Here is a 17,988-nt window from a genome sequence, read left to right on the forward strand (position 1 = left end):
ATTGTTATTTGAAACATGTGCATAATAGCCTTTTCAGCATAAAAGTAGAAAGGTTTCAAGCCACAAGCATGTATTTCCCAAAAAAAAATTTTAAGAAAAGAAAAAATATTTGATATTCGAGTACACAATTGTAATGCAGGCAAGTAGCTATTTATGATGAATGTGGAGAAAAAAACAACAACAATAATGCAGCATCTACTCAGTGGACATGCTGTCCAATAACAGTTAAGAAAGGATAAAAAAGCAGTCTGAATGCAGTGATGTTGTCTTGTGCAACATACAGGATTACAGGTTCTAGATATTGATATCTGTGTAGTAAGTATTTTGGCCCCGCCTTGGGATGATACTTGCAAACAATTTGTTTCAAAGATTGCATACAACACTGATTAACTTAACAAGACCTCCACTTAAAAATCTTATTTAATACCGCACATCTTTCCTCAGTTTTGTAATCAAAGTGGGTACTGTGGTGTGGTCTGCCCCTTCTGCTTCTTTTCAATGTTTCTTTTGTCCTAATGTGTTTCTTGTGAAATGTGTCTGTTGTGTTTGCTGACTAGCAGTATTCTGTGGTCCAGAAATGACTAGGCAACTGATGTATGGAAGGCAGTATTTCAGAATGTCATGAAGGTTTTCATTCCATGAGGCCTCTCATAAGATAACAGAAAGGAGAATACAGAATCAGAAGCATTACATCACCTACTCCAGCCAACTGACCCTTGACTCAACGAGTGTAACTTATATGTCTTTATCACGCAACTGGCTGTTCTGACCGATGGTGGTCCATTTCATGTCGTGACTGGTCACTGGTCATCAATGAAGAGTGGACTTATCTCTTATCTCTTATGACAAACTTTACTCTTGAGGTGTGAGAGTTCACACTAGTGATATTGATTGACTGAAGCTTCACAGATTCAGATTAAACAGTTCTAATGTAGCAAGTGTGGTGAGTTTTGGTTGTATCTTTATTATCTTCAGTGAAAAAAATATGCAGCAGTGATGGTTGATGGTGTGGCTTTTTGTTTCTATTTTATTTGTGTAACCCATCTATTTACCCGCCTAACTTGTATTTCATAAACCTACTTTTAGGTATAGTACTTATGAGGGCTTTTGTGTGCTGAAGTATTGTACGTTTTGAAATGTAATTAGTTCAAATAATAATTTTTAACCCTATCCTTCTTCCTCCTAACTCTCCCCTTTAATGTGCTGGTAGTCTTGGGTAAATGTTTGCATTCAGCAAAATAATAATGACAATTATTCCGTAATTATTAAACAGCGCGTGATTGGCATCTATCGTCCTTATCTCTCCTCCTCCTCTTGTTTGCATGTTACACTCTGGTAACAACTCCCCTAATCTTCGGCAGTTATATGACCTGTTTGTGCTGCAAGTGAAGGCGATAAAACTCTTATAAAAAACTAAAATGCTAAAAATCCTTTATAAAAATTTGACTGACAGGAGCGAAAACTGGAACAAGCACTGGAGGAACAGAAAGAAAATCTGCAACAGGAGCGACAGACAGAGTTACACGCCTTGGGGCTTGACCATCAGGAAGAGTTGGATCGCCTCAGGGACAGAGAGTTTGGTCAGTTGAGATTTTTAGGTTGCAAGGTTTAGCTATTAATAATAATGTTGTACTGTCAATAGAGTTTTTTTTACATATGAAACTGCTGGCCAATTCTTTAACCAGAAGAGGAAAGCCACGAAAATGATTGATAGTAAGAGTTTACAATACCCGGGAAGTATTGCATGTACTGCCCTCGAATAGTTCTGATAACAATGATTTGAATGTGATTTAGTTTTTTTGCCGTTTGAATTATGTATGTTTTGAGTGTTTGAATGTGAATTGTACAGTGTGAGTGATGTTAAGTGAGAGAGGCCAGATATTCCAAGGTAATGCCAGGTTGTTTTTTTTACAATTTTCTTCTCTGCAGTTGTTTTATATATCTTAATTACCCATGTTCATAATTAGGTGTCCAGTCTCTCTTAATACATTAATGTCTTTTGACATCTTTTTAGTGGAAAGACTTTGGGGTATATTTTTAACTTTACCATTGGGTGATTTGCAGATTATTCTTTTTTCCTTTTTCTTATTTTGATTCTTGCTGTCTTTTATATTCCTTACTCCACATGACTGCTGTGGCACATTTTTTTTATCCACTTAACATTTATGTCAATATTTTAGATTGTAATTTAAGTTGGATTGGAATTTGTTTCATGCAATGTTTTCCTCTAGGCTCAGTGATCTAATTGAGGAAATTTGTTCCCAAGCTTTTAAATGTCCTATATTATGTTAACAGGAGTAGGAATTTTCAGTTTTAAAAAGTGCATTTATTCAAGAACTTTTATGTTGTTACTATATTTTGTTTGGATTCCAACAAAAACGACTTAAAGATATAAACAAATGAATATTTTGCTTTTAAATTCAGCCAGGTTTTATGATGGTTGAACTGTTCATTGTGCTGGATTTCTCTTACTTATTCTTTTCATTAATGAATGTTCCACACTGGATTTTTTCAACACTGCACAGCATAAAAATAAACATTGCAAGGGTGTTTTTGTTGTTTTTTTCTAACAGAGAAACTGAACTTTGGGAACCAGTCTGAAAGTCAAGACGCATCAGCTCGGTCATCGGTGAGTGGGGACGCTGCCATGCCAGAGCGCTTACAGGTAACATGGGCCTGGGATGTCCACGTTACAGTTGTTCTCTAATTTTAGATTTTTATGCCCTTTGTGTTGTTAAAAAAATTTTTTTTAGGAACAAACAGCAAAAAGATAGAGAGGGCAGGAAATCAATAAAAATGAAAATTGTTGCAGTTGCATTAGGTTTTCAGATTATTTTTTGTTTTTGTTTTTGAGTGCCCAAGGGTATTCTTGTTGGGCTTTTTGTGTGAGGTTAGCTGAAGGGAGGGGGGGGGAGGAGTCCTTGAACCCCAGAGGGAGGAAACATTGATTTGTGTTAATGACAACTTGTGATGAAAGCATGGATTTTGCTGCATGTGTTATATGAGTGTGAAAAAGGATGGCCTGGGGCTTGGGGGGGGGGGGGGGGGGATGGGTATATATGTCTTTCCTGCCAAACATCTGTTGCCCTTATCTCTCCTTATTTTATTCCCTTTACTCCTTTATAACATCGAATCTCTCATTACCTAATAGTGTTGAAAGGACGATAAAACTGTTACAAAAAAAATTTTTAAGCAACAATTTGAATAAGTGTTCATTGCGGGCAGTATTGCATACAGACGTAAGTCATTCTTGACAACTTTTGAGATAGGTCTGTATTCAATACTTCCAGCGCAATGTATTTCTCATTATTATTGTTACTGTTATTATTACTATTTCTCATTGTCTTCCCATCCTAGGCTCTTCTCACTCGATTGAATCAGGTTGGAGAGCAGCTGCTGAGCGTGTCCGACCTGAGGTACCTCCAGCAGTACCTGTCACCGGCCAGCCAGTCCACACGCTCCCCCGACACACTGGTCTGGAGCGAGGAGCGCCGCGGGCTGATGGACACCATAGATGCGCTGAAAGACTTGCATGAGCTGGCGGACAGGCTCGTCAGGGTGAGTTGGTGTGGTGTCGATATGTGGATTTTTGGTTTATATTCTTTTTGTGTGGTGCAGTAGTTATGGTGTTGGAGCCTCTGTGGAATGTCTGTCTCTAATTGGACTGAGTGAAGTATGTTGATGGAGAACGGTACATATATATTTATATGTGCGTATGTGTGCACACACATGGACACACACGCATGCAGTGCACGCACGCTTGCTTGCATGCATATAGACACACATGTGCATGGGCGCACGCACACACACACACACACATATATACGTACAAACACTTACTTGCACACACAGACACAGAACACATACATGTGCGAACACAGACACATACTGGCACATAAAGACATACTTGAACACACTCACACACACACACACACTCACACACACAAACACACTTGTGCACACATGTTTATTAATTGGCACATCAGGATGTACATGTATACACAGATACATGCTTCATCACCAATGTACGTTCTCCCATTCATACATTCAGACCTGCCCCGACATGCAGATATTCGTACATCAGTTCAGGTAAACCTACGCATGTACCAACAAACACTCACACTCTCACTCACTCACTCTTTCTCTCTCTCTTTCTCTCTCTCTCTTTCTCTCTCTCTCTCTCTCTCTCTCTCTCTATATATATATATATATATATATATATATCTCTCTCTCTCTCCATCTCTCTCTCTTCCTCTCTCTCTCTTTCTCTCTCTCTCTCCCTCTCTCTCTCTCTCTCTCTCTCTGTCTCTCTCTCTCTCTCTCACACACACACACACACACACACACACACACACACACACACACACACACACACACACACACATACTCACACTCTTACTTATGTTCACTACCCAATCTGATCACCTGTACACCTGTTTGTCATCAGGACAATGAAGAGACAGATGACTGGAGGTCCGATCTGGTCCAAGCTATGGTCATGGTCTATGATAAAGAGAAGCGGGTTCTGTCTGCGGAGGTCAACACTTCTGACGTGCTCTTCCCAGAAATGGACATTGTTTCTCAGCTTGAGTCCAGAATTCATGACCTGGTAGGTGACAGAAAGCAGTGTGGTCTTTCATGTTTTAGTAAGAGTTTTACAGTACTTGCAACACAATTGGGTCATATAAGTGCCAAAGATTAGAGGTAATAGGAGAGAGTAACAAACAAAAACAAAAAAAGAGGAGGAGAGATATGGATAATAGATGTTTGATAGGAAAGAAGGAGCAAACCACACCACAGCTCCCGCCATTCACTCATTGGTCTTTCTTTAAAAATTTTATAAGAAACATTCCTCAAACCTGTCTTTTAGATGTATTTAAGGAGACTGAATTAAGGGTGGGAGGGGGAGAAAGAGGGCTTGTTACCTTAGAAGTAAGGCATTCATCTCTTGCACTAAATCACCTAGTTTAATTCCTGGTTCATGTTGGCGTGGTTCCTGGATTATGTGAGTTTCATTTCGCTTCCATCTCCTATAAAAAGATGAAATTGGGTCAACAGGGGTGTAAGAAAAGGTGTTTTCAGTATGTAATTGTTTTAGCGCCTGTAAAATGGCTATATGCTTCACAGGAAGTTGAGACTGTTTCTGAATGTTTTCAAGTCTACTAGAGAATTAATATAGTTTGTAAAGTACCAAAGTGCATAGAGCTGTTGATTGTGAATTTGCACTATACAAATGCTATTTGTGGTTAGTAAGATATGTACAAAAACAACTAAATTATATGGCATGAATCATTTTTTAAATCATTGTCTGTTCTTGAATTGTCCCAGGAACAAGTGCACCAGGCAGGACTGGACGACATGCTGCGAGCTGACCGGCAGTCTTTGATCGATGAGGTGGACAGTCTGCACAACAGACTGCTGGAGGCCAAGCAGCACCTGCAGGACTCGCGGGACCAGCTCACGCAGCGCATCAACGATCTGGAGGCCGCCAAGGCAACGGCTGAGTGGAAGTTGCAGAGACAGAGTGAGTGAATGTGTGTGTGTGTGTGTGTGAAAGGCAACCATTGAGTGGAAGCTGCAGAGACAAGCTTCTCAGAGAGAAGGAATATGTGTGTGTGTATGTGTGAGTGTTTGTGGGCGTATGTTTATATTAAAAGCAACCAACCACTGCATGGAAGCTGCGGAGACAGAGTAAGTGAATGTGTGTGTGTGTGTTGTGTGTATTTTTGTATGTGTTTTTGATTGGGGGAGGGAGGCAGAGAGTATGTGTGTGTGCGTATGTTTATGTTTGTGGGTATTGTTTCTGGTTGGATATAGTATGGGTTATTGTTTGTGTAGTTGGATGGGAAGTGTGAAAGTGAGCGTGTATATATTTGTGTGCCTGAGTGAACATGCTCTTTTTTCTGCACTGTGATTTCCTCAGTTCAACTCCTAGAGTACAAGCTGCAGCAGGAGGGTGTCATCCAGGAGGATCTCAAGAAGTCACTGCGTCTGGAACGGAACAGAGTCTCAGAGTTGTCCGCCCAGTCAGGCCAGGAGCGAACCCGAACCCTGGAGCTCCAGTCTGAGCTGTCGTCCACTCAGATACAGCTGTCCAAATTCCGAGATGCTCTGGAACGAGAGCAGCACCGTTTTTCTTCCGTCACGTGAGTTGGGTTGTTTTTTCCCCCCTCTTTCTTTGTAGTTATGAGCATTCAACTTTCCTTATAAATCATTTTTTCTTTCAATCATTTGATTTTTGTTTGTTTGTTTTTTTTGTCCCTTTATTTATATCCCTTTTGTTCTGTGTTCTCTAGAATTAATTCGTTCAATCCAATTTTTATTTGCTTGTCGTACTTGTCTTTTCTCCCTGTTTCTTTCTCTGCTTCTTTCTTGTTCATTAGTCTTGTGCATTCAGGTTCTCCATCTTCCAACATTCTATCTTCCACTCCCTTTTTGTCTTTCTCTTTGTGAACTTTTTGTCTTGGTCTCAGCATTTAAGTCTGATTTTTTTAAAGAAACAAGTGCACTCCACTGAATGAACTGTCTTATTTTATTCCTTTTCTTTTGTTTTAACCGTTGAAAATGGTGCAAGAGAATTTTAGTGCCTATGTTTTTCTTACAATGGACACCAGCACTATTGTTTTTATTCCAAAAGAAAAAAACTTCATACCGGAAACTGTACTTGTTTTTTGTTGTTCCCATCAAGGGCAGATGAGAGGTAGGAAAGCATAATAGTCTGCTCAGTGTTGAGGCAAACATTCAGGGGATATGGTATTTTTTTGTTGCTTTACACTCGCTGTTTTTGTTACGTTTCAATGCAAAATGCTTTGAAAGTGCAAGATCTATATATTTGCCTAAATTTGCCTCTCAACGAGATATGTCTTTCATTAGTGGAAAATATTATGTCAAATAGAATTTGATTTGTATCATGAGAGTTCCAAATATTTACTTGATTTTTATCAATTGTCTTCGTGGATTATAGTCTTTCGTTGCTCATCAGAAGGTAACCTAGCTGTTGCACTGCATTTCCTTCACAACTGCATTCCATACATATATGCCACAGTCTTCATGCATCATCACATATCTGTTTAACCTTGCATCATCACCTATTTTTAAAAATGTCACCATGTCTGTAAGAAATGTCTGTGTGCAAGTTTGATATCAGGAGTCTCGTTCACATTTGATCACCATTTGACCACACATCGATTGCTTAGTGTAAGAAAAACTCTGTCATACTTCATTTTGAAAAGTGGCTTATGACAGAGTCTTACACTGTGCAGTCAATGTATGTTGAAGTCATCTCTCATATGGTCACTCTGAAGGAAGAAATTCTCTTGAAGTAGACTTTTTTAAATATCAGAAAAGAGAAAAGAAAAGCTGTCAGTGTAAAAGGGGAGTGCCGAAGAAGATATTCTACTGTTTCAGTAACATTTGCACAGAAGAAAAGAATTTCATAACAAAGAAACAGGTTCTTGGTCTTGTCCTTGCCTATGTGCATGTAACTTCTCACTGTCAGCGTAACAATGAAGTATCTGCTGTCTTACTCTCACAGGTTAGATTGGAGCGGTTCTCTGTAAGTGCTCACTACTGGCCCACAAACACCTTACTGTCATAACCTCCCTTTTTCAAGTCCCAAACCCCCTTCCTCTCCATTCCCCACTCCCACCCCCAAAAAAGTTTACCATTCGCCCCACCCCTGCTTGCCCGTCCATTGCATGCTTGTTTCATACTTTTTAAATGTCAGTTTTATTTTCAGCATACTTGTAGCTTGGATAGGTTCGCGTTTCGCGTCTTCACTTGGATAGGTTGAAGTTCTGAGCATTTACTGGGTGTCTTTCTTTTTGATATACATGTAGTGTTAGCTTGTTTTTCTGAAAAGGAAACAAGGAAAGCATCTTCATTCACGCAGGGTTAGATTTCTTTTTTATCACATTACACGTCATCTTTTTGTGCTTAGTCTTAAATTAATGAAAATAAAATAAAACACCAACTTTTCTTAAATATGTCGTATATGCAAAAACGCACAAATCTGGAAAATGGCTTAATTCATACAAAGTATTCAATAAATCAACAGTTATCATGAATATCTTTCATTTTACTTTATTTGTCTTCCTTAACTAAGGTAATATAGAGAACTTGTCGTTAACACTTTCTGCAGTGTGAACAAGAGGGATTTTTTGTTTTACATGTTTTCATGGATTAACTCGCATTGGAACAGACATTCAATTTTCTTGGGGTTTTACAATAGATAACTTTGTTTCGGTAACAATTAAGAGAGGCTACATTTCCCTGAATAGTGAGAGAAGGCTGGTCTGTGGATGTTTAATTTCTTTGCCATACCTCATGAGCTCAGTCAAAGCCTGCTTTTTCCTCACATGATTCCAAATTTTGCTTTCTTGAAAGGTAAAGGAAGTTTCTTCTTTTCGTACATGATACTTGACTCTTTGTCATCTTCTTAGTAACCAGCTCAATGTATCATGAAAAGCTGTAGGTGTAAATATTATTTCAAGTATACGTACAGCCAAACTTTGTAGTACACTTTTTTTTGTAAAGCAAGCACAAAATGCATGCCTTAAACAATAGTAACGTACGTCACTGATATATTTCTCATTCCTGCTTTAAATTGTCCTACATTGAACGTAACAGTGAAAGTATATTATTGGGTTGTAGGGTTTTCTGTTAAGTTATATCTGCATGCATGTATGTAACTGTACAACTAATTTTTATCCTATGAATCAGCCGCTTTGGCTGTAAATATTGTAGCCTATCTTCTTGAGATCAGCATGCAAGGGCACAGTATTTAATTGCTGTGTACTGTTCCAGCTGTGGCATTTGTCCTGCTGGTGATTATGTCTTGGGTTTAATAAATTACCTGGTCATTGTGCATGTGTGTGTTTATGAGAGAGAGAGAGAGAGAGAGAGAGAGAGAGAGAGAGAGAAACACACAGAAAGAAAGAAAGAAAGAAAGAAAGGGATAGTTGAGCATGTTTGGTGTGCAGAAATTGGCTCTGGCTGTGTGTTTTTGGTGAATGGGAATTAAATGTGCATATATATGTGCTTCTTGTGGCACTACAATGTAGAAGATGTGAAAAGGGTTCTGAGCTTTCAACACTATTCAGATTTAAAATTATGGAGATGGTGAGCATAGGAATGGTAATCTGTAATTGCAGAAAGGAAGAAGTAAATCTGGAAGGAGAAAGCTATGAAAATCGGCATATATCGTTGATTGGTCAGGCTTCACCATGTGGGCAAAAGTTATGAGTTCAGTTCCCACTCAGAGAAGATATTTTGTCCTGTTTTTCAGTCTTTGTGCTGTAATGTAGTATGCTACACAACATAGGTTGACCTTGGCACGCAGTTTTGAAGCAGCATACATCCTAAATGATCTGTTTTGTGTTGAGGGAGGAATAAACGTTTTGTTTTAGAAGAGGTTTTACAGAGCTCGCAACGGCATAAGGTCACATGTATGCCAAGGGGTGGATGTCAACAGAGAAGTCCTCACAGGGAGTCAGACTTACTCTACTCACCTCTCTAGCTTCAATAGCACTAAGTCTGCTTTACTATCAAGGCACTCTGGAAATAGCAGGTCACAAGAGTGTGACAAATGTACAAAAGAAGTAAAGGAAAAATGACGATAGAAAGGATTAGGAAAGAAAAAGCAGCAGTTCCCTGTTGCAGTTCAGACAGTCATGAGCATGACGTTGATGATTCAGCCCATTTACTATTAGAACTTTACTGTGCATAAGAACATAGTTAATGTCCCCCCTTTGGGAATGGCCGAAAGACACTTTAGTCAGTAGCACTGCCCCGGGAGGTGAATAACGTTTACTATCATTTTGAACAGAGGTACTTTTGTTTCTTAATGATGTATCTTTCAGTTGACAAAAACTGATGGTTGGATTTTTTCATTGCAAAGGTGCATGGTGTGTGTCAGTGTGTTTTGCCAGCCAGTTGGATTGTGTAGTTCGAATGTGTGGGTTTTGGTTTTACCGGTTTGTGATGTGAGATTTGTGTTGAGTGCATGTGCTTTATATGATGGGGTCCGAAATGAACTCACAGTTGTTAGTCCTGTGAATATCATAAAGATACATAAATGTTTTCAGTTATCAATTCTGTCAGGGCCTATCAAAATCAGACAGGAGTTGAAAATTCCATGAATTGAGTTTTTATTATTGTAAAGAATTGTCATCTTTTCCCTTCAATTTTTAAAAAAAGTGAACATATTGGAGTCAAAAGTTAAGTTTGTTTTAAGTTTCATCATAATCACGTCCAACCTGCTTCTTTCCCCCTTTCCTGTTATTTCCATCCTCTTTGCTAGTTTCAAGTCTGGTCTTGTTCAAAGCATATTTTATCCCCAAGAATATTCTAGTTTAAGTTTAAATCATAGGTTCATAGTTAAAGGTTTAATCTGCAGCAATGATTTGAGAAATTTAGAAGCTGACAACATTTCAACATTTGTCAGAAGACAAAGAATGCAATGCCTTACAAGTACTTTGTCCGTTTGTCATGTTATTACAGCTTACAAAGACCAATATTTATGCAACAGTCATTTTGCTTAATTTTTTGGTTAAATGTAGGTGTTTTTACACTTCCATCAACACAATTTAGATAATTTAGGAGGTTGGCTTCAACCCTGCCTGTCAGAACCAACCTTGCCTGAGAGGGATACAACATTTTATGAGAAAGAACAAGATGCTCAATAAAAATTTACCTCACTTAAGAACTGGGGTGTCCTGCATGAGACAGCGAAATGACTAGCTGCAACGCCACAGACGCAGGTCATTCTGCTTCTTGGTCCAAATTTTTGCTCATCTACAGTAGCATAAACTTATCGCAGATAATGACTTTTCACTTTGTACAAAGCATAATCTTTATGGGTATCTTGGGTTTTTTTGAGAGACTTTGACATTGAAGTGAAATATGACCTGACTACATTCAGTTTGATTTTTCAAGGCATGTCTTTACTGTCACTTAAGTCTAGGGGTATTCTCTCAGCCCTCAGCCTGTGAAAGTTGTACACCCCGACTTATGGATCGTTTTTAATTCTCACGTGTTGCTTCTTATTTGAGGACTGAAATAATTTGATGCTAAGGCAACTTATTACTTGTTTGCAAGATCATTTATACTAACACTTTCGGCGGTCTCTCGTATGATGGCAAAGAAAGACAGAAGGGTGTCGTCCATTTCCGGCTGTTCCTAAACAGTTGCTTACTTCTGTCTCCCAGTCAATTCAGTCAGTATTCTTGTCGCTATTTGTCAGTGTCCTTCTATGCAAATATAACTTAAAACTCATCTTCTTGACCATGTGCTTGTTGCTTACTGTGTCTCAGATGCTTTCTGTCAGATAACATTCCTAGTACGCTTGTGGGTGATAATCTTATGTGATCTGCTTCTTCTTCTTCTTTTCAGTGTTACTGTTGCCCTACTCTTTTCCAAGTGAAATGTGGCTGTTATTATGTTGACTAACGATTAATGTACAACTCTGCAATAACTCCAACTTGTCGAGATTGGTATTCTTGAGAGAATTTGTATCGAAAAATGATAAAATGGTACCTAATAAGGTCATTGATTGTTTTTAAAAAATTATACCTCTAGTTGCACAGACACCTTTGGCTAAACTGATACAACCATGGTCAGCACTGTTTGTCTCTCTGTCTTTCTGCCTGTCCTTTTTCTATTTATCACTCCATCTGTGTTTGTTTATCTCTGTCTTTTGTTAAGGAAGAGACAGCAGGAAACCCCATCCTCCATTTCTATATGGATTTTGAACCCTGAGTTTGTCATCTACAGGAACTTTCATACATTGATGATTTGGTTGCTAATGTCTGTGATTACATCTTTCAGTATTTTTTGCTTCATCTACTTCTTTTTCAGTGTTTTATGGCTGCTCTTGTGTGGCCATGTCTGTGTACTTCTTTTTAGTGTTATTATTATTTTCATCTGTTCCAGGGAAAATGTGGCCATCATCATGTTGACTGGCTGTGAACGACAGCTAGCCTCAGAGTGTTTGTTGTCATAGTGTTCCGTTTAACAGTTAAATTATTTATTTTTTAATTGTTCATGCTGTAAAACCTTACCTCAAATCAAACTGGAAAGTGTTTCTTGTTTGAAGGTATGCTATTGATTATGGCTTACTTGGCTAAAAAAAATTAGTGTTGAATTGTGTATAAATTCAGGTGTACTAGATGATAGTGTCTTAAACTTGAAGGTCCTCTCTGTTTGCCTGCAGTGACGCATTGGAGGAGGAACGGGCGAAAACAAACCGACTGAATGAACTGCTAGATGCAGCGAAGAAACAGCTGAGAGCCCTGCAAGAGGAAGTGGCTCACACCGACGCGCGACAACAACAACGCTCTGAGACAGAGCAGGATTACATACAGGTGAGTTCTGGTAGATTTGAAAGAGAATTGTGTTGGCGAGATAACAGTTTGGTAATTTTGGGTAAAGTCTAGACTGACATACAGATGAAAAGAGCAATAGTGGCACCATCATCTCTTGTTTCCAGTTATGGATTTGAGCGACTTAAAAAGCATGATCAATTATGTTTAAAGACTTTGGAAAGTACAGGTGGGCTCAGATTCCATGATTGATATTTCTTTATTTTCTCTTTATCGGGTACCCTAAATTATGGATGTATAAAACATATTTGTCAATGTCCGCCGTGTTTGAGTTAACAGTGCGTTACTGGACGTCTTTCCAAACTAGAGTTCTTTTCTGTGGAGTTATTGTTTCATGTAGCTTTTTTTTTTAACCAAGAAATCATTTGATGAGTAAATTTACTTGCCAATGTTGCATAATACGTATGTCATATTTTAAAAAATCCTTCACAGGGATTGGAATCAGAGCTGAGCAAAGAGAGAGAGAGGAGCTGTGAGTTTTCCAAGGCTGAGGACAATGCAAAAGGAGAAGTGACTCGCCTCTCAGAGGAAGTAGTCACGCTGAAGAGGAAGTTGTCCTCCCTCATGGAAGACTATGAGGAAAAGATTGAGTCTCTCCATCGGGAACATGTTGAAAAGTAAGTTAAGTTGTCAAGTAGTCAGTTATCAAAATATTCGAGATGCAGTTTAGTATATTTGAAATCACAGAGGGGGCTCTGGTCTCTTAAGAGGTACAGTGTTTGCCTTTCAGTCAAAAGATCCTGGGGTCAAAACCTTCCAGCAATGAAAAACCTTTCTAAAATGGTTTCCTTTGTTTTCCTTTCATGTTCTCTAGTCCTGTTCTGTCATCTGCTTTCATCATCACTTTCGTCCCCCACTGGTGGCCTTCTCTCCCTTACTCCTGGCTTTTGCTAACTGCTGTCTTTCAGCCAAACCCCTGATCTAGTAAGATGGATCACCTAGCCTTTTCAGATAAATAAGGATGAAAAATCTTAGAGGTCCAGTGTACATTCTGCACATGTTAAATATCCCTTGTTTGTCCTAAAGTCGGTAAGAGTAAGTTTCATAAGCCACCTGAGCAAAATTCAATATTATTTCCTACCAAAACTGAAAATACTGTTATTAGTATAAAAAAAGAGATACAGAGCACCTTCGAAATTTAAATGTGACTGCCTGAAGGCGAAGCGCCCTGCAAAGTTGGAAAAACGGTCAGATGTGTAACTATCAGTTGCAATGCAGGTTGAAAAACCAGCTGTCAGCTACCCGCAAGATCTAGCAGGGGAACACAAAGAGAGAAAAAATCACAGTATCATCTGATTGAGATGTGAATAGGTCAGAGTTTGTAGACAATTGTTAGCGAAAAATTGCTACTGATGTAGTGTCTACTGGCAGTAGTTTTGTTTGACTTGCCGGAGTAGGTCTTTATGCCTCTTTTTAATGTAGTGAAATATGGCTCTCTACTTCCTGACTGTAAAAATTCAATGAGAAAAATAATGTAAATATATCGAACACTTGTTCTTCATTCAGTTTGTGACGCAAAGGATTAAAAATATGTTTACAGTATGAGGGTTCAAGTGTATGTGATATATTTTACTTTCTGTACTTAACAATAGATGGGTTTTTTTTTAGATTGTAGTCAAAGTCCCACCTAAAGCCAAGGGGTTTGTGTGTACATATCTTGCCAGTTTGTTGGTGTTTGAGTGCTTAATCGGCTACTTGCACTGTATATTGTATGCTACCCAGGAAGCTGATAATGTTTCTGAATGTTCGTGGGTCTGCTGGGGTAATGATATAGATTCTAAAGCTCATAGAGCTTTGCTGACGAGCAGGTAGACAAGGTCTGCAAGTGCTATTCGTTATTACATCATATTCTTCTTCTTCTTCTTCTTCTTCTTCTTCTTCTTCTTCTTCTTCTTCTTCTTCTCCTTCTCCTTCTCCTTCTCCTTCTCCTTCTCCTTCTTCTTCTTCTATTATTATCATTATTATTATTATTATTTTTATTATTATTGTTGTTATTGTTATTATTACACGTAATGTGATTGACTCAATGATTTGCTGTCTTTAGGACCTAAGGTAATGTTTGTTAATACTGATTGTGCTACGACTGTGTGCCTGCCAGGGAAGTCCAGCGGCGTGCCGACGGCGAGTCCGAGGCTGTAGCCAGACTGAGCGAGCTCCTGGATGCTGAGAGAGAGAGCCACCAAGCCCACCTGGAGCAAGAGAGGGCCACCACCAGGCAGCTGAAGCATGACCTGGAGCAGAACAGGGTAGGCACAATGTGTGGTGACTTCAGTGTTGTTACTCTGTGGTTGATTATCTTGCAGCAGTCTATCTTCATGTTTCTCTCTTAAAGTGCTAGCGCATGCATGCTTTGCTTGCGTGCGTGCATCTATGTATACCGTACTCCAATAGTATGGTCCCCAGCTTATGTAAATTATCTAATGTACTGCACCAATTTATGTATGTATTTTCTGAGTCATATATCATAATGTGTGGATGTATGGGCCAAAGGCCTTTAAAATCAATTTTGATACAGTCACTGTCTTTTTGTTATAGAATTAAAGACTTATGCCATATTTGTGGGAAATAAAAAGAGTAAAAATAAAAAATAATTCAGATGAGCATTAGTGACTGATGAAAGGGCCAGTAGTCAGTAAGTTAACCTCTAGAAGACAACTATAATTATATATGTTATATTATGAGAGGTTTTAGACTCCTTTCTTCCCAACTTGTGTTTTCATAATTTTCCATGCATGTTCCCCTTTACTGTTTGAAGTATACATATTCTAGTGACATCATTCACTCAAAAAACTTGTTGTACCTTGCCCTTGAAACAGTTTGTTAATTGATGAACTATCCACAGTCGGAGTACAGTGACCTCAAGCATCGTAGCGAGAAGGACAGATCAAAGGTTGCCAGCTTAAAGCTTGAGCTGACCCAGGCGCGATCGGAGCTGTCAGAACGTAGACAACAGACGGGAGCTTTGGAGGAAGAGACGGACAACATGAAGGTGGCGGCGCAGCGGCAGATCCGACTGGCAGAACAGAACAAGGAGGAACTACAGCAGAAAGTGGTCAGTGGTCGTTTGACAGCAGTCACTGTACACATACACTCTTATCTTCCGCACTTATAGACTTAATTGTATTTGTAAAACACTTACTAAATCAGTTTTAAAAAACAACACGAAAACAAACAAAAATGAAGAAGTCCGTGACTGCTTGATAGAAGGTCACTGTACACATCTTCCCCCCCACACACACAAACACAAACACGCACACACACCCTCCATGCACACAGACACTAGTAGTCAGTTTCAGTTTGGTAAAAGTTTTACAGGGCTCACAACCGCGTAAGGTCATATGAGCGTGTAAGTAGTTGGTGGTTTATGGATACGCGTCATTTACACCCACAACCTCCCCCCCCTCCAAAACCACAGTCGCGCAATAGAAATTGTCCGTGGCTCCTCCGTAAGGGGTCACTAAACATTGAGCCCCCTCAAACTCACATGTACACCCACACAATATCAGTGGCAGCTGTTTATAGGTCACCACATATAATATATATATATGTCCACACACTTGCACATACAGCTGGTGTTGACAAATGTCCCTCTGAGGGAGCAGACGACTGGAATGCTCTATCTCACCCATGTAGGCTACTTGAACTCAATTTTGCACACTCTCGTGCATACTCACACCTAGGCACATGAATTCTCTCACTCACATAGACACTCTCACACATGTATATTCACCCGTACACCCAACTCTTGCATGTATGAATCGCTCACTTGGACACACTCTTTTTTGCTCCTTCTTTCTTATCAAACATCTATCGTCCTGATCTCCCCTCCTTTTTTGTGTATGTTAGTCTCTTGTAGCACCTCTAATCTTCGGCACTTATATGACCTTATTGCGTTGCAAGTGCCCTAAAACACTTACTTAAACTAAAAAAAACACTCTCACACATACCCCCCGGGGCGGTGCTACTGACTGAAGTGTCTTTACGCCATTCCGAAAAAAGGGACATTAATATGTTCTTATACACAGTAGAATTGTAAATTGTAAATGGGCTGATTCATCAATGTCATGCTCATAACTGTGCCTGAACTACAACAGGGAACTGCTGCTTTTTCTTTCCTAATCCTTACTATCGTCATTTTTCCTCTACTTCTTTTGTATGTTTGTCACACTCTTGTGACCTGCTATTTCTGGGGTGCCTTGATAATCAAAACAGACTTTGTGCTGTTGAAGCTAGAGAGGTGAGCAGAGTAAGTCTGATTCCCTGTAAGGACTTCTCTGTTGACATCCACCCCGTGGCGCTCATATGACCTTATGCAGTTGCGAGCGCCGTAAAACCTTTACTACGACTAACACTCTCGCACAACACAGTTTCTTCAAAAACAACAAGAGGCTACCTTACAGTCAAAAGACTCTGCGTTCTGGTGGAGTAAATAACCATACTTGTAAACTAACAGTGGCCACATTTGTATGAAAACTGTCCTGCCGTCAGTTGGCTAAACTTAGTTGATATGGACCAAAAATATTGCTAATTTTACCACAATCAAGGTGAAAAGAAGAGTTATTGCAATTATCAACCTTAATAAATAGTCTTTTTTTTTCACGATTTATGCATAGTAGCCTATGTGTTACATGCTTATATACGTGTTTTGCTCTTGTTTCTAATAACCCGTTGTTGTAATTATTTTCGATTTTGAAGAAACAAACAAAACATCCATTATCTCTTCGTGACAGCGTGAGCTGGAGAGAGAACTGACCAGAGTCCAGGATCGTACACGTGACCTTGAGGTAGAGTTGAGTACCGCACGACACATGCAGGCAGGACAGACAAGGGCAGGGGGAGATTACCACAGGGACGCCATAAATTCTCTTGTCACGGTGAGTGTAATGAAAAAAAAGCTACCTATAGCAGTGTACAGGACAACAGGATTCATTAAGCTTTATTAGTTGCAATTCCTGTCTTAGTGCCCCGGGTTTTTTTTTAAAGTTTCAACGCCCAAAAATTGGAAGCACACTAACAGTTATTTCTTTTTAAAAAGTATTAGCACTGGTGTCTGTGAGGTTGAGTCAAAATGGTACAAAGATTTGTTTCCTTGAGACATGTCAGATCAGCACAATAAGTTGGTACAGTCAAACCTGCTCTGACAGCCACCTGTATAAGGCAATGACCTGTTCAAACAGCCACACCATATTTCTTCCCATTGTATTTTTTTTTTTACATTACAATTACACTGTGAGACGACCACCTGTCTAATACAGCCACTTTTCTCCTCAACAAAGGGTGCCCGTCTTACACAGTTGTGAATGTGTGTTCCCGTTTTGACAACACTATGCACAATATTGCTCTTACAGTAGACCTTCATTTTGTTTTGGAAACTAGTACTGCTGCTGAAATTGTTATTATTGGTTTTTTTTGCAATTAATAATAATAAATAATAGATAGCATTTGTATAGCGCATATCTCCGCTCAACAGCAGGCTCTATGCGCTTTACACTATATTATTACCCCAGCAGACCATAGTACACTCCGAAACATTCTCAGCTTCCCGGGAAACATACAGTGCGAGCAGCCGATTAAGCGCTCAAACACTAACAAACTGACAAGATCTTTC

At 39.2% G+C, this 17,988-nt stretch overlaps 1 protein-coding gene across 1 annotated transcript in view; it reads left to right on the forward strand.

Moving 5' to 3' along the window:
- Positions 1 to 17,988, forward strand: part of LOC101862102 (A-kinase anchor protein 9) — a gene marked incomplete in the record, with an annotated part of 176,565 nt that overhangs the window by 148,617 nt on the left and 9,960 nt on the right. The window contains 12 exon segments of the mRNA XM_005093187.3: positions 1,454 to 1,580; positions 2,574 to 2,665; positions 3,358 to 3,558; positions 4,448 to 4,609; positions 5,329 to 5,524; positions 5,924 to 6,146; positions 7,535 to 7,555; positions 12,212 to 12,362; positions 12,813 to 12,997; positions 14,479 to 14,626; positions 15,223 to 15,432; positions 17,111 to 17,254. Of these exon segments, the coding sequence (XP_005093244.2) occupies positions 1,454 to 1,580; positions 2,574 to 2,665; positions 3,358 to 3,558; positions 4,448 to 4,609; positions 5,329 to 5,524; positions 5,924 to 6,146; positions 7,535 to 7,555; positions 12,212 to 12,362; positions 12,813 to 12,997; positions 14,479 to 14,626; positions 15,223 to 15,432; positions 17,111 to 17,254 (1,860 nt within the window).

This window comes from Aplysia californica, unplaced genomic scaffold (assembly GCF_000002075.1).
Source record: "Aplysia californica isolate F4 #8 unplaced genomic scaffold, AplCal3.0 scaffold00059, whole genome shotgun sequence".
Taxonomy (NCBI): Eukaryota; Metazoa; Mollusca; class Gastropoda; order Aplysiida; family Aplysiidae; genus Aplysia; species Aplysia californica.